The 14,306-nt window shown below is 41.9% G+C and overlaps 1 protein-coding gene across 1 annotated transcript in view; it reads left to right on the top strand.

Moving 5' to 3' along the window:
- Positions 1-257: 257 nt before the first annotated feature.
- Positions 258-14,306, top strand: part of LOC115406036 (myomegalin) — a 49,523-nt gene continuing 35,474 nt past the window's right edge. The window contains exons 1-4 of the mRNA XM_030115908.1: positions 258-387; positions 4,241-4,287; positions 4,388-4,455; positions 10,638-10,748. Coding sequence (XP_029971768.1) covers positions 338-387; positions 4,241-4,287; positions 4,388-4,455; positions 10,638-10,748 — 276 coding nt within the window. The 5' untranslated portion in view covers positions 258-337. The remainder of the gene's footprint in view (positions 388-4,240; positions 4,288-4,387; positions 4,456-10,637; positions 10,749-14,306) is intronic.

Genomic DNA, 14,306 nt, shown 5'->3' with positions numbered 1-14,306 from the left:
CGAATGTCACACGGACATATTTTTCAACCAAACTCCACAGTAGTTGAGTCCAACTACTGTGGAGTTTGGGAGTGGGGGGGGGGGGGGGGGGGGGGGGGTTCTGTGGGGGGCGCGCTTCCCCCCACACGCCTCCAACCTGCGCGTGCTGCGTGCGCCGTCAGAACGCCGCAGCAGAGGAGGCGTCCCCGTGCCCGTGCCCGCCCCCGCCCCCGCCCCCGTGCCCGTGCGGCTGCTCAGGTCTCCTCGGTGGTTGAACGGCGGACAGAGGGGACGGAGCGATGGAGCGCTGATTTGTGAGGACGCGGCTTCCCGGGATGGAGGACTGACGGCCGCCTCCATGGATTGGAGCTCGTCGTGTCCGGAGCAGATCTGGGGAGATCCGGAGAGGTGAGGCGGAGGGAGGGATGAGGAGGGACGGAGGCACGAGCCGGCCTGGCCGCCGCTGGCTGCCTCGGCTGATAAAACACTTATAAAGATGTGTATTGTTGCTGCTGGAGCATCTCTTTTTCTGGGGGGGTCCTGACTGCCCACCTTCCATCAGGTGAACATCCTCCAGTTAAATCAAGGCCGTTTCTCATGTTTCGTCCTCTGCGCTTCACGGATCAGCCTAGAAAGATTAAAGCGCCATATGCGGTATTGCAAATCAGAAATCTTGACCATAATAGCTAATTTTCTGCTGCTACATGTTTGACGTTGGCTGTATGCGCGTTTTTTTTTTTTTTGCCGGCTTATTCTGGCCTACTTTGCAGGCAATGAACACAAATGCAATCCATAAATAACCTATTTATAGGGGCACCATTGTGCATTTGAGCAGAAAGCACCGGGAGACACGTTCTGCTGCTGGCCTAGAAAAGATACCCAACATTTAAATTCCTTTATTTACTCATGTGCTGGAATGTCATAATGTTTACAGCCTAAATAAGGAATTCTTGTTTGAGTATTTATTCTGAATACAGCTACACATGATGCAAGGTGTCTGTTTAATGTGGGTCGCTGCCAGGAGCATAAGTAACACATTAAAGATACTCATAATACTGTTGTTACATAGTATTTTAGGTGAAATTACAATTTGTACCTTTAATAGTTTATGTATGTATTTATTTTCAAAACTGCTTCTACCTGCATGGGGACAATCTAAGCAATGCAGTGGTACATACATGCCAATTTTATGAACTTTTTCCCAATACTTGCGTGGAAGAAACACATTAGAAATGCTCCAATTAGTTTATCTCGGTATGTAATCCCACTCATAAATAGGTACATTTTACTCAACATATCCTGCATTATTTCCAGAGAAGTAACTGAGTAAATACACATTTTGAAGTAATATTGGAACATTGGAACAACATCACTGATATCTCAGCTCAGGTCTCAGTGTTGCTTTGTCTGCTAATCTTAGAAAATAGTATTTTTTTTAAATCAATGGTTTTGTTGACATTTTTGAAGTTTGCTTGGTGGTTTATTGGGCCAGATTTGAGCATCCTGCTGGCCGATTTTGGCCCGTGGGCCTTATGTTTGACACACCAGATTTTCAGTGCTCTTTCCAGCTCCACCTGCTTTTCAGGCTCCCATTTATTTTCCAGGAGTAGAAATAAAAAAAATTTGAAATACACACATTATTTTGACTAAGTCTTATTTTTAGGGACGGAATATTTTGTACTTTTTCTCTCCTCTGCCCACTAATCACTGTTTAGTAATGACTGAAGATATCCAAAAGCTTCATGAATATTCAAACATTTTGATTGATGCAAACCAAGTGTTTAGAGAAACATCTTTCATATTATTTCCTTCACCGTTTGTCTCAGAAGATGCCTTAACTGTGGGTATTTCAGACTGTTTAACTGAAGCCGATGTGGTTTAGGAGTAACACACTCTGAGTCACCCAGTAGTCTCTCGTGAGTATTGTACAGTTCACACCATATACACACACCCAAAATCATAACTAACTGCTGAGGTACCTATGAAAACTCAAACCTTTTGATATGATTGTTCTGTATTATCAGAGAAAATTCAGAAGTATCGTTTCTATTCACTTTATTACGTAAACCTGCATTAAATTCAGATTGTATACAGATTGAATGAAATGCTGCCGCTGTAGTTCTCAGCACAGCGCTTTGTACTTTCACCTGGTTATATTTTAACTACAGTACTTTTCTTTTTTGGAAAAAAAGCAAAAGAAACTCGTACAGCAAAGGAACACAGCGGCCACAGATGGAGGCATGTGTAGTCAGACAGCAGTTGTGAAACAGTTGTGTCATGTCCCATCCTGCCCCAAAAAAAATGCGGCATGTCGACTATTTACCCACCAGGTGGACTTTTGACGTTTAACTTTGCTCTGGTATGCAGCAGCTGTCCTCACACTGGCTGAGCTGGCAGCTGTTTGCAGGATTTGCCGTGAGCCGAACGGAGACGTGGAGACTGACGAGGCAGCGCTGCCGACGTGTTTCAGCTGTGAGGGAGCAGGAATGTAAATAGTGAACGACTTGCACCGCCGTGCTGAAATACTTGTGTGGCACTGTTAGTGCAGGTAAGAGGGGAAAAAAAAAAACACTCAAATTGTGAGACAAACTAGAAAATTCATCTGGAAACGTAGGATGATGGCCACCTAAAATGACTATACTTTTCCCAAGAATGTTTAATTTTAGGTTTCGTGTTCATCAGCAGAGAAATTGCTGGTTATGTGAAGGATGAATGTTCATTATGATTACATAACAGTGGGGCCGCGCACCTACATCCTGTCTGGTCTGTGTTGTTAATGATTAGATCTGCAGTTACACGATGATCTGTATAAAAGACTCAGCAGTATTTACATCAGCTGAAGCAGGTTTAAACCCATCCTCAGTTGGTCGGCTGGCGAATCTGTGCAGTGGTCAAAAGTTCTGTTTGTAAGATGGTGTGTCCACACTGGCAGGGTTGGGCGCCACGGAGGAGTAGTGGTTTGCACTGTTCCCTCACAGAGTACTCTCTTCTGTTCTATTTCAAGCTAGAGCTTGTCGTTGCGGAGTTTAGCTGCATGTCGATTGCAGGGATTTTCCTGAATGTCCTTGGAATCAGCTTGTGCCGTCTGATCTCTGTAACCAGTGTCGAAATGTATAACAGAAGTTACTTTTCTTATTTCATCCAACCCATTTAAAAACCTCTGCATCTGCGTGATAACTGTTTATTTTCATTTGTCTCCACTGTGCTCTGATCAAGTGAAATATTTCATGCTTCAAATGTGGGTCTCATTTCCACTGTTTAATCAATAAATCTGTCAATGCAAAAAAAAAAGCACCACCGAAAACAACTCGAACCTCCATCATGAATTCCTCAAACAAAGATGTGGCCTGTTTCACTTTTAATTCAGCAGTGTTATGAGTTTGGTCTTAATGACATTCAGTGCATTTCCCATCATTATCAGCCTGATCGGCATTGCGCTCCAGGAACTTAGGGTCTCAGTGGAAATATAAGACAACACTAAGGTGTTTAAAACGCCCAGTGTTGCCCAGTTTGTTCAAAAGAAGCACCTGGAATTAAAGATCTGAGGTACCTTTGATGGGAATACAGCTGTAGCTCTCTGTTATGTTGGGGTAATTACTACCTCTGAATCGCCCTTCAAGTTAAATGTGGGTGTTTGTGTTTCTCTCTGCCATGACCTTGTGACCTCTCCAGTTTATATTATGACTTTTGGTCAATGTGAGCTATATGGGGCTAACCTTTTTTTTTTTTTTTTAATGGTACTTTATAACACCCGGCGTAAAGAATATTTGTTCCACTTTCAGTGGTTGTATCACAACTTGAAACATTATCCTGAGATATGTACTTATCGGTGGGACAGTCACATACGCTAATCGCTCATTGTGTTCGCTCTAACGAGATTAAAAGCGGTAAGCTTTGATTGGTAGAAACGATATAATCAAGACAGTAGGCTTGTTTTAACTGTGACCCTCCGTGGCCCCTCCCACCACCTCACATGCCTTTTCTCTGCCCTGCTGAGATTCCCCGATGACCTCCAGTGACCCCCATAGAGGTGCAAATGCCATCGTGCTGTTGCAGAGAAACTGATTCAGTCCTTTGTTTTACCAAATCACAAAGAAAGGAGTTTTTCTCTGTTTGTTAGTGGGGACTACAGTGCGATGGGTTTACCTCAGTAAGTTTATGTTTGTAGCTGCATGGATTCATTTCTAAGTCCTACTTTTTTAATATTGTGTTTTTCTTTTTTTCCATATGTTAACTTTGTTTTTTGGTGTTTCTCTCACAGCACACTGGACGGGGACTCTTCATCCAAGAGTACAGGTCACATGACAGGTGAGTGTGGGTGTTTTTTCTTTGTTATTTTTTTTTATACACACATCCTTTCCAATTTTGCGCTACTGGGTTTTGATTTGTCCGTTTTCTGCTGTTCTAGATTTGTGCAGTGATGAGACCGACAACCCTCCGCCTCTCCAGCCACACACGCTCAAGCAGTTTGAACAGGTGAGACAATTAATTTCTAGTATTTAGTTAATGCTTGTGGTCATATTTATGAAATGCTGCGTTTCGTAATTATTTTCTAAAATCATGATGGTGAAGTGAATAAATCAGGCATTACATTTAGCTTTCCAGTGCTTTACCAAAGTATTACTTCCTCCCAGTGATGGAAGGTGCACTATATTTCTTGAAAATATAAAGATAAACATGTACAGGACTGTCTCAGAAAATTAGAATATTGTGATAAAGTTCTTTATTTTCTGAAATGCAATTAAAAAAACAAAAATTGTCATACATTCTGGATTCATTACAAATCAACTGAGATATTTCAAGCCTTTTATTATTTTAATATTGCTGATTATGGCTTACAGCTTAAGAAAACTCAAAAATCCTATCTCAAAATATTAGAATATTTCCTCAGACCAAGTAAAAAAAACAAAATTATAACAGCAAAACAAAATCAAACATTTGAAATGTCCATTAATGCACTCAGTACTTGGTTGGGAATCCTTTTGCACGAATTACTGCATCAATGCGGCGTGGCATGGAGGCAGTCAGCCTGTGGCATTGCTGAGGTGTTATGGATGCCCAGGATGCTTCAATAGCGGCCTTTAGCTCATTTGCATTGTTGGGTCTGGTGTCTTTCAGCTTGAATCGTCTAAATAACTCGAAACACCTGCAAGTGTTTCCTGAGTCTTGAAAAACACTCAGCTTGGTTCAGTAAACTAAATCACAAGTATGGGGAAGACTGCTGATCTGACTGCTGTCCAGAGGACCATCATTGACACCCTCCATCAGGAGGGTAAGACACAAAAAGAAATTTCTCAAAGAGCAGGCTGTTCACAGAGTGCAGTTTCAAAGCACATTCACAAAAAGTCTGTTGGAAGGGAGAAATGTGGCAGGAAACGCTGCACAACCAAGAGAGATGACCGCAGGCTTAACAGCATTGTGAAGAAGAGCTGCTTCCAGAATTTGGGGGAGCTTCAAAGACAGTGGACTGAAGCTGGAGTCCAGGTATCAAAAGCCACTGTTCACAGACGTGTCTGGGAAATGGGCTACAATAGCTGTATTCCCATGGTCAAGCCACTTCTGAACTCAAGACAACGGAAAAAGCGTCTGACCTGGGCTATGGAAAAGAAGCACTGGACAGTTGAAGAGTGGTCCAAAGTCCTCTTTTCAGACGAAAGCAAGTTTTGTACTTCATTTGGAAGTCAAGGCGCCAGAGTCTGGAGAAAGGCTGGAGAGGAGCAAAATCCAAGTTGCTTGAAATCCAGTGTGAAGTTCCCACAGTCAGCGATGGTTTGGGGAGCCATGTCAGCTGCTGGTGTTGGTCCACTGTGTCTCATCAAGTCCAGAGTAAATGCAGCTGTGTACCAAGAGATTTTAGAGCACTACATGCTTCGTTCTGCTGAAAAGCTCTATGGAGATGATGATTTCATTTTCCAGCATGATCTGGCACCTGCCCACAGTGCCAAAACCACCAGTAACTGGTGTACTGACCATGGCATTACTGTCCTCGATTGGCCTGCCAATTCCCCTGACCTGAACCCCATTGAGAATTTGTGGGGTATTGTCAAGAAGAAGCTGAAAGACACCAGACCCAACAATGCAAATGAGCTAAAGGCCGCTATTGAAGCATCCTGGGCATCCATAACACCTCAGCAATGCCACAGGCTGATTGCCTCCATGCCACGCCACATTGATGCAGTAATTCGTGCAAAAGGATTCCCAACCAAGTACTGAGTGCATTAATGGACATTTTCAAATGTTTGATTTTGTTTTGCTGTTATAATTTTGTTTTTTTACTTGGTCTGAGGAAATATTCTAATATTTTGAGATAGGATTTTTGAGTTTTCTTAAGCTGTAAGCCATAATCAGCAATATTAAAATAATAAAAGGCTTGAAATATCTCAGTTGATTTGTAATGAATCCAGAATGTATGACAATTTTTGTTTTTTTAATTGCATTTCAGAAAATAAAGAACTTTATCACAATATTCAAATTTTCTGAGACAGTCCTGTATATAAAATGTGCTTAATTGTATGTGGTGTAATAAAGTTAACTGCAATATAGTAATTTTTATGGATAGACACAAACACTGTTTTCGAAATGTTGCCGAATAAATGTGAAAGTTTTCTGAGATGCAAAAATAATGTGTTTTCACTTGAAATGTTGTCGTGTAAACAGCCTTAAAAAGGGCCTCAGTGTGTGGTCTACTGAGGGTTCAAGGTGCAGTGTTAAACTCATGTAAATCTATCATTGTACATCAGGTGGCAGTAATGAGTCAGTTTTTTGAAGTCTTGTTTTTGCATAGACATAGATGATCCACTAAGATGGACGTTCTTGTTGTGGGGCAGTCTTTTGGATTTAGACCAAAGTGACTGAGTGTAGTTTAAAGAAGCAGCTCCAATTCAAGTAGCTCCACGACTGTCCCTTTGGTGGGGGTGATAAAACACTCTGTAGTCTTCAGATTGTCTTCAGGAAGTTTGTTTTTAAGTTGTAAAGATGAAGTGCTGCAGCCTCAGTCTGACATTATTCTGAATGAACAGAGATGAGTTGGTCTGTGTCCAGACCGCACAGCACAAGTCTGTTTTAATAACATTAAATTACAAGGGGGGGGTCAGACTCTAGAAATGTACATTTCCAGGTCGACTTAAAAACCACACATGGTTTCTTCATTTAGATTTAGATTTAGTTTTCTACATTTAGATCAAAAAGTTTAAGTTTAGTCTCTGAGCAGAGCTCCTTCCTCCACATGCTTGCTGTATCTCTTTGTGTCAACTTTAGCTGTCTTCCTCCCGCTCTTCTATAAAGGCACGATTTGTGGAGTACATGACTGATCGTTTTTGTGTGGACAGATCGTTCCTCCCAGGCTGTGGATCTCTGCAGCTCCTCCACAGCTCTCTGATCAATGCAGCCTTTGCTCGCCCTGCCAGTTTTAGGCGTGCAGTTGTGCCGTACTCTTTCCATTTTCGGACGACGGATCACACGGTGCTCCGTGAGATGTTCAGAGTTTGGGATATTTCTGTAATGTGACAAAAATGTGGAAAAATTCAAGCCACTTTTGGGTCTTCAGACTTCAGCTGGAGTTGAATTGTGTCAAAGGCGTTTAAAAAAAAAAAACACTCCTCATAGACACACTCACATTCTTTAAATAATTCAGGGCTGTTGTTTTTTTCAATCCAGACCTGCAACTTTTTTTTAAAGAAACCCAGAATTTGTTAAAATACACCTGAATTTTCAGCGCTCCTCAAATTAAAAATGTGTTTCTTTAAAACAAAGAGATTCTTGCAACATGATCTAAATTTTTAGAACTAAACTTCCACCTGAACACATCAAATCACACATGAGAACAGACTAAAAATAAACTTGTTGGATTTGATTTCGACTCTTTTTAAAAAAACACCACATCTGTTTACTGTAGAACCAGATTGTCTCAAATAAACCTGAATTCTTGCATGAGACTCTTTGAATAAGACCCAAGCTATTTCAGGAACACATGGAGTCTTAAAATAACCCGATGCTCCTTAATGTGAGTGGAAATACATTGATCTTCACCGTGATCATGAATACGCTGTACATTAGAAGTATGTGCCAAACATATACAAATCTTGACACTGTCATCTGGTGGCTCCTGCAAAAACTGAGGAATTCAAGAGACCAGAAAGCCAGAAAATTCATGCATGAATCCGGAGGTGTTTTAAAAGCCTGAGCTGAACAGGAGAGCACCAGCAGCGCCCGAACCCCCTGCGTGCAGCGACGGAAAGCACCAGAAGCCTCCGGCGGCCCCGTGGCCCACTTTCTGCTGCCGTCGCTGGGTATCGTAACGCACGCATTGAAAATTCCTTTTAATATCTGTAGAAAAGAGGCCGTGTTGAGCACCGCCGCTTCTGTGGATCAGCCATAACAATATGACCACCGACGGCTCCTCTTCATGTGTTGGATATACCAGACAGAAAATGACCCTTTCATTTCATCTGTGTGAGTTTTAATCAGATTCTTCCACATCCCATGCACTTCTTGTTAATGTCCACCAGTGGCCCCCCTCTCCTTGACTGCTGATGTGAGCAGATTGTGATGAAACAGTTGGTGGAGCTGCTGAGCAGTGTGACAGAGTGACACTGGGAGCCAGCTGCACTCACTTACATGGCTGACATGTCTTGGATGTGTCACGTTTACGCCTCACATGCAAACATATACACACACTCACACACGCACGCACGCGGTGCGTGCGCGTACTCGCACACCATCGATCCTATTTCGTCGTGTGTGATGGTTTGATGGCGAGCTGGGAAGCGAGGGTGCCTGCACGGCATGAGGAGACGCTGAGGCTCGCACGACGAGCATGATGTCTTCCCGAATGTTGTGCGGAGGATCAGTTTGGCGCCTCGCCCACTTTGCACTGAATTATTTAGCGGCAGCATGTAATAGGACACTTTAATGGACACGCTCAATCAATGCGTCAGGAAGTGAGAATGATGTAACCACATTGTCTCATTCACCATTTTGAGCTCTGAGGCTGATTTTGACCGAGCTCCACCGCTTTTCATCTTTTCAAAAAGTGTAAATTTGATGAAGCTTTTCTCCTTTTTCTAATCCCTGGTTCACTCTTTTCCTCTGAGAGACATTCGGGGATTCACCACGCTGAGATTCAGGACACTTCTCTATTATTAGCACTGTGGTTCACGTCTCTCAGCGCTCAGATTTCTTCTAACTTCTTTCCGCCCAGCCGTCTCTCCCACTTTACCTCCATTTCCCAGCTTTATCACTGCAGCGTCTTGATTTTTTTTTTTTTTATTTCAGTTGTGCAACTATACAGTCAGTGTCGGAACTAGATGGACATTGTCTTTCTTTCCAATATTATCGTGAAAGAAAGTGGACTTGTTTTCTTTAAAATGCCATCAGTTTGTATAAAAACATTAATAATGTTTTAAAAAAAGGAAATGTCGGCTCACAATTAATCCAGTTAGATAATGCTTTGTAGAATGCTACTTGTTCTTTGGAATTTTTCATAGGAATTCATAATAACAGCTTAAGTGTGGATTTCCTGCGGGGGGGGGAACCCCCTTATGCACAGGGAGAACATGCAGATTCCACACAGACAGACCTGTTAGTAAATCATGGTTAATGACTGTTTAGGGCCTGTTTATAGGAGAACTTGAACACTACTGCAGTAACTGAAGAATGAAAGAGTTTCAGGGACATCAGTAGCACAGTTGATTGCATTTGTGTTCCACCCCATGTTTACCTCTTGGGCCCCCTGCAGTGCCCCCACCCGAAATCTGTCTGGATCCGCCTCTGCTGCACAGATCATATAACACTGACTCAAGTAGAGACTTTCTGTTGTTCTAACACCCACATGCAAAAAAATGAATGTGAATTATTAGGGTTAGAATGAGTTTGGGGGACTTGGGTTTGATTCCCGGTTGCAGCAGTAAAGGCATCCGGAGTGGTAGAGAGAGGGAACCTCCGATTAGACTCATCAATTAGGATTTATTTTTAATGCTTCTGAAAGGAAGCAGACACAATAAAGAGGAGAGAAAGCAGCTCCCATTAGTCCTCCTCCGTCCCAGCCCCTGGTTTGTTCCTATCAGCTCTCCTTTTTTGCAGTGGAGTGAGATTTCCTGTCATATCACAAGTGCCTGTGAGCCCTTTGCCCCCCCCCACCCCCCCCTCGCCTCATCTGTCTCCCTCCCTTCCTCGCGTCCTCCCCCTCCCCCCCGTCTCCTCTCCTTCCACCCGTCTCCCCTGGCAGTCTGGGATTCCAGGGATGTCTCCTCTGGTAAAATAAGCTGCTGTCCCATCTGCAGTCAGAATACAACACACCATGGAGCAGACCGGGCTGCGTGTGTGACCGCCGGGCTGCAGAGGAGCCCTCTGCACTGCTAACGCCCCTTTACACTGGAGTGTGTGTGTGTGTGTGTGTGTGCGTGTGTGTGGTTTTGTAGATTTTGTGTCCATGGCCGATTAGAGGCCGGGACATCTTTTTTGATATTATGCTCATTCTGCTGAGGAGGTAGCATGTCTGACGGTTACCGGACTCTGACACGGGGACAGGCTGGGACAGCGGCCGTCCTCTAACATGGACTTCGTCGTTTATCTGATTTCTAAACTTGTATAATGGACACGTGGAGCCGCGTCGGTGCTCGCTGACCGTCATGTCTAACGGTTACCGTACTTTATCACAGCACCTGAATGACCTGAAGAAGGAGAACTTCAGCCTCAAGCTCCGCATCTACTTCCTGGAGGAGAGGATACAGCAGAAGTACGAGGAGAGCAGCGAAGATGTCTACCGCTCAGTGAGTATAGCACACACACCTCTCCTCTGTCAGAGAATGAAGGAACTGATGATCGCTGACGAGTGGGAGGAGTTCTCCTCCTTCTCTTGCATTGCTTTCAATACAAACAATTACAGGTTGTTGTCAAAATGAAAAACAAATAAAAAAATACTGCACCTAAGTGGTTTTACTGATGCAGTTAAGTGTGCCTAAAAAGAAATGCTCATAAACAATGCAATGTGAGTGTTCAAAATCCATTACTTTCATGCCTGGAAATTTAACAGGAACCTGCTTAGCTGCTAATAAGTGAGCAGAGGTGGAAAGAGTACTGAAAAAAAATATGAATGGAAATGTGTACTTGAGTACTGCATTCAATTACAATGTTGATAGAAGCCGTTCTGATGTTGAGAACTGTAAGTGTAAAATAACAGACTTAATTAAAGAAAAATACTCACAAAAGACCCATGGGATGCTTTGTAATATTGAATATTTGTAATTAATTACTTCTAACATTGAAAGTGTAAAGATTTGAAAAAGAAAAATCAAGAAATTTGTACTGGAGTACAACTATATTTACATTACACTGTAATTGCACCCATTTACACAAAAACACACTGTTACAAGAAAGACAAGTGCCTTTCGCAAAACTGCTTGAATTACATGTTGCTTTCCAATAAGTTGTATGCATGGAATTTGCATGAAATTGCATAAATATAATAAAGTATGACAGCTACACTTACATGCAACAGTGAAGACAAATACCACAGGAAAAATACATAAAATTTCATGGTATTCTCTGAAGTGTCCCCAAAATCACTCCAACCTTTACTTGTCCTCTGCTGATCATGCTTGCTAATCATAGTTTACAAGTTATTGATTGTTATTATCACTAAAGAATATGAAAACGTCTTCTTTTGTTAAAATCATTACTGTAACAACAGGACTCCTTTTGAGACAAGTTTCATTAATCTGCAGGACATTACAGTGATTATTGGATTTCATTATTCAAACTATGAAAAAGTCTTTTTTTTAATGTAAAGCCAAGTATTGTAGCATGATCAGCAGGAGACAACTAAAGATTGTAGTGGTGACACTACAGTGAATACCAGTGGTGGTATTATGTCTATTTTTGTGATATTTTTCTTCACTGTTGCAGGATCTTGTAATTTGCAGACGGTCCCTGAACACAACATCTGCACATACTGTAGAAATCAATATTGTTTCTGCTACATGACAGATACTTTTGGTAAATATGAGCTTACAGCAGATTATCCACCTCACAACGATTGGGAACAGGCACCCTTTGTGCATTTTGTTAAAAGATTATTGAGACCAAAAGTCAGAATCTGTGAATATCATGCTAACTTCACCAGACTCAACAGATCCATGCACTTCCTGTTTATGTTGACGCACTTACTCTAAAGTTTTAAGTGAGCCCGTATTACCTGTACATGCGCATTTTGAACAAGTTTACGCGCTTGCTTAAAACATACAAGCACTCTCTTAAGACGTTTAAGTGAGCACATAAAGCTCAATAAAAACCCATGTCCCTTTAGGGGCTCCGTTTGATTTTTGCTTTATGTGATTTTTAATTTTTTTTTTTTTTAATTAATGTACACACTCATTAGAGACTTTAATCATGGATCACATGTTGAAAAATGCAGTAAAAAAACATATTTGATACATGTAATTCATTAATTTTATAAGATATTGTATACAGGTAAACTTGACATGTGCCATGCCACCTCTAACCTGGCAAAAGCCATATTGACATGTGCAGCAACGAATTGCTTCACATGTCAATCTGGGATTTCACTCGGCAAATCCGTTCGGGGAAGGAGGGACTTGCTGTAGAACTCTTTGCGGTCATTGGACGGAAGGACACAGTGCGCCCGCCTAACCGTGTTTGGTTTCAGCCAATCACTGCAAAGAAAAAAACCTCTTGCTGATCGTTTTTCAAAGACGCAATAGAGGATTCATCCAAAACAGATTTAATCGCTGTCGGGACATCCATTGTTTTCGCTAGCCATGCTAATATTATTAGCAGTCCGTCACTTCCTGCTTCCATCAAAGCTTCATGTCCCGCCCTAAACGAGGCGTGATTGGTCCAACCGAAAAAAGTCCGATCCCAGGCACATAGGCGCGAGCCGTACAAGATGGATTCTCATGGTGTGTGAGAACAAATACCGCGAGAATTCAGCTTGCCGGCAAGGTGATGCCACCTCCACTGGTGTGTGAATGTGTGTGTGAATGGGTGAATGTGATAATGCAGTGTAAAGCGCTTTGGTCTCTGCTAATGCAGATGAAAAAGCGCTATATAAGTGTAGTCCATTTACCATTTACCATCCATGTGGAGAAAATGTAACTGTCCCTTCAAGTTATAATTAAAAAGGTGTTTTGTAGTCAGGTATTTGGAACTACGGTACTTCTATTTGTACTACTGAAGCATTATTGAAGCTGTGAAGCAATAGTTGTCCTCATGTACAGATTTTATGTGAATTAAATATATTATTATAAAAAAAAAACTATCTGGAAGGTCTTTCTATGTAGCCCGTATGGCAACAGTCACACCATTACAACTCCCTCATTACAACAGACACAATAATCCAATCCTGAAATGTGTGCCTAAACTGAACATTTGGCATCATATGTCATATAGCCCCAATGCATGCACGTGCACACACGTGCACACACAGTGTTATCTGAAGATATTTCAAATATTTAAAGTGTAAAACACTCAAATGCTTTTTTTGCAAAAAAAATATGCCTTCCTGCATTTGAAAATGTGCACCAGTGTGACATTTATGTTTAATTTATTGAATCTGCCGATGAAACGCATCAGTCAGCTGAACTGGCTGCGGTCAGGACATTCATAGCAATTAAGGAAAAAAGTGTGTGTGTGTGTGTGTGTGTGTGTGTGTGTGTGTGTGTGTGTGTGTGCATGTGTGTATGTGTGGTCAGCTGTTCTCTGCTTACTCTTCAAACTCTGTTCAGATCTCTCCTGTAAGTCCTGCATGCCAGCACTGATTGAGTGGTCTGATCTTATGTTGCACCGACAGCTAACTGGGCTTTAATACTCTCCCTCCCCCAGTGCGGCTGAAGGTTAATCAGTCCAATCAGCCTTTTTTTTTTTTTCTCCTGCAGACTCAATCTTTGTTCCACAGATGTTATCTGAGCCGAGGCGTTGAGTGTTGAAGGGTTTCAGGGTAACACAGTACAGGCGAGGTGTGCTGCTGCTGCCAGGCACATACTGATCTCTGCCTATTTATAGAGCCGGCTTCAGTGCACTGATTTATTTATCGTGTGTGTGTGTGTGTGTGTGTGTGTCTGTGTCTGTGTGTGTATTGTTGAAATCGAGGGGCTCAGTGTTTGGTTTTTAACACTCTGCATTTGTCCTGTGACTGGTGCTCGTTAAAAAAAAAAAAACTCCAAAAGCAACAGAAAACTCAATATTTGTAACATCTTGATTCAAACATATATATATAGAGTTATTATATGTAAGTTAAAATGTTTCTTTCATTTTTGGTTAATTTTAGCTTACATGTCCTCATAAAAAATGCAGTGCCTCAAAATAATACT

Source organism: Salarias fasciatus, chromosome 18 (assembly GCF_902148845.1).
Source record: "Salarias fasciatus chromosome 18, fSalaFa1.1, whole genome shotgun sequence".
In the NCBI taxonomy this organism is placed as follows: Eukaryota; Metazoa; Chordata; class Actinopteri; order Blenniiformes; family Blenniidae; genus Salarias; species Salarias fasciatus.
Note: the sequence above shows the minus strand (reverse complement) of the source record. Positions and strands in the feature narration are given on the sequence as shown.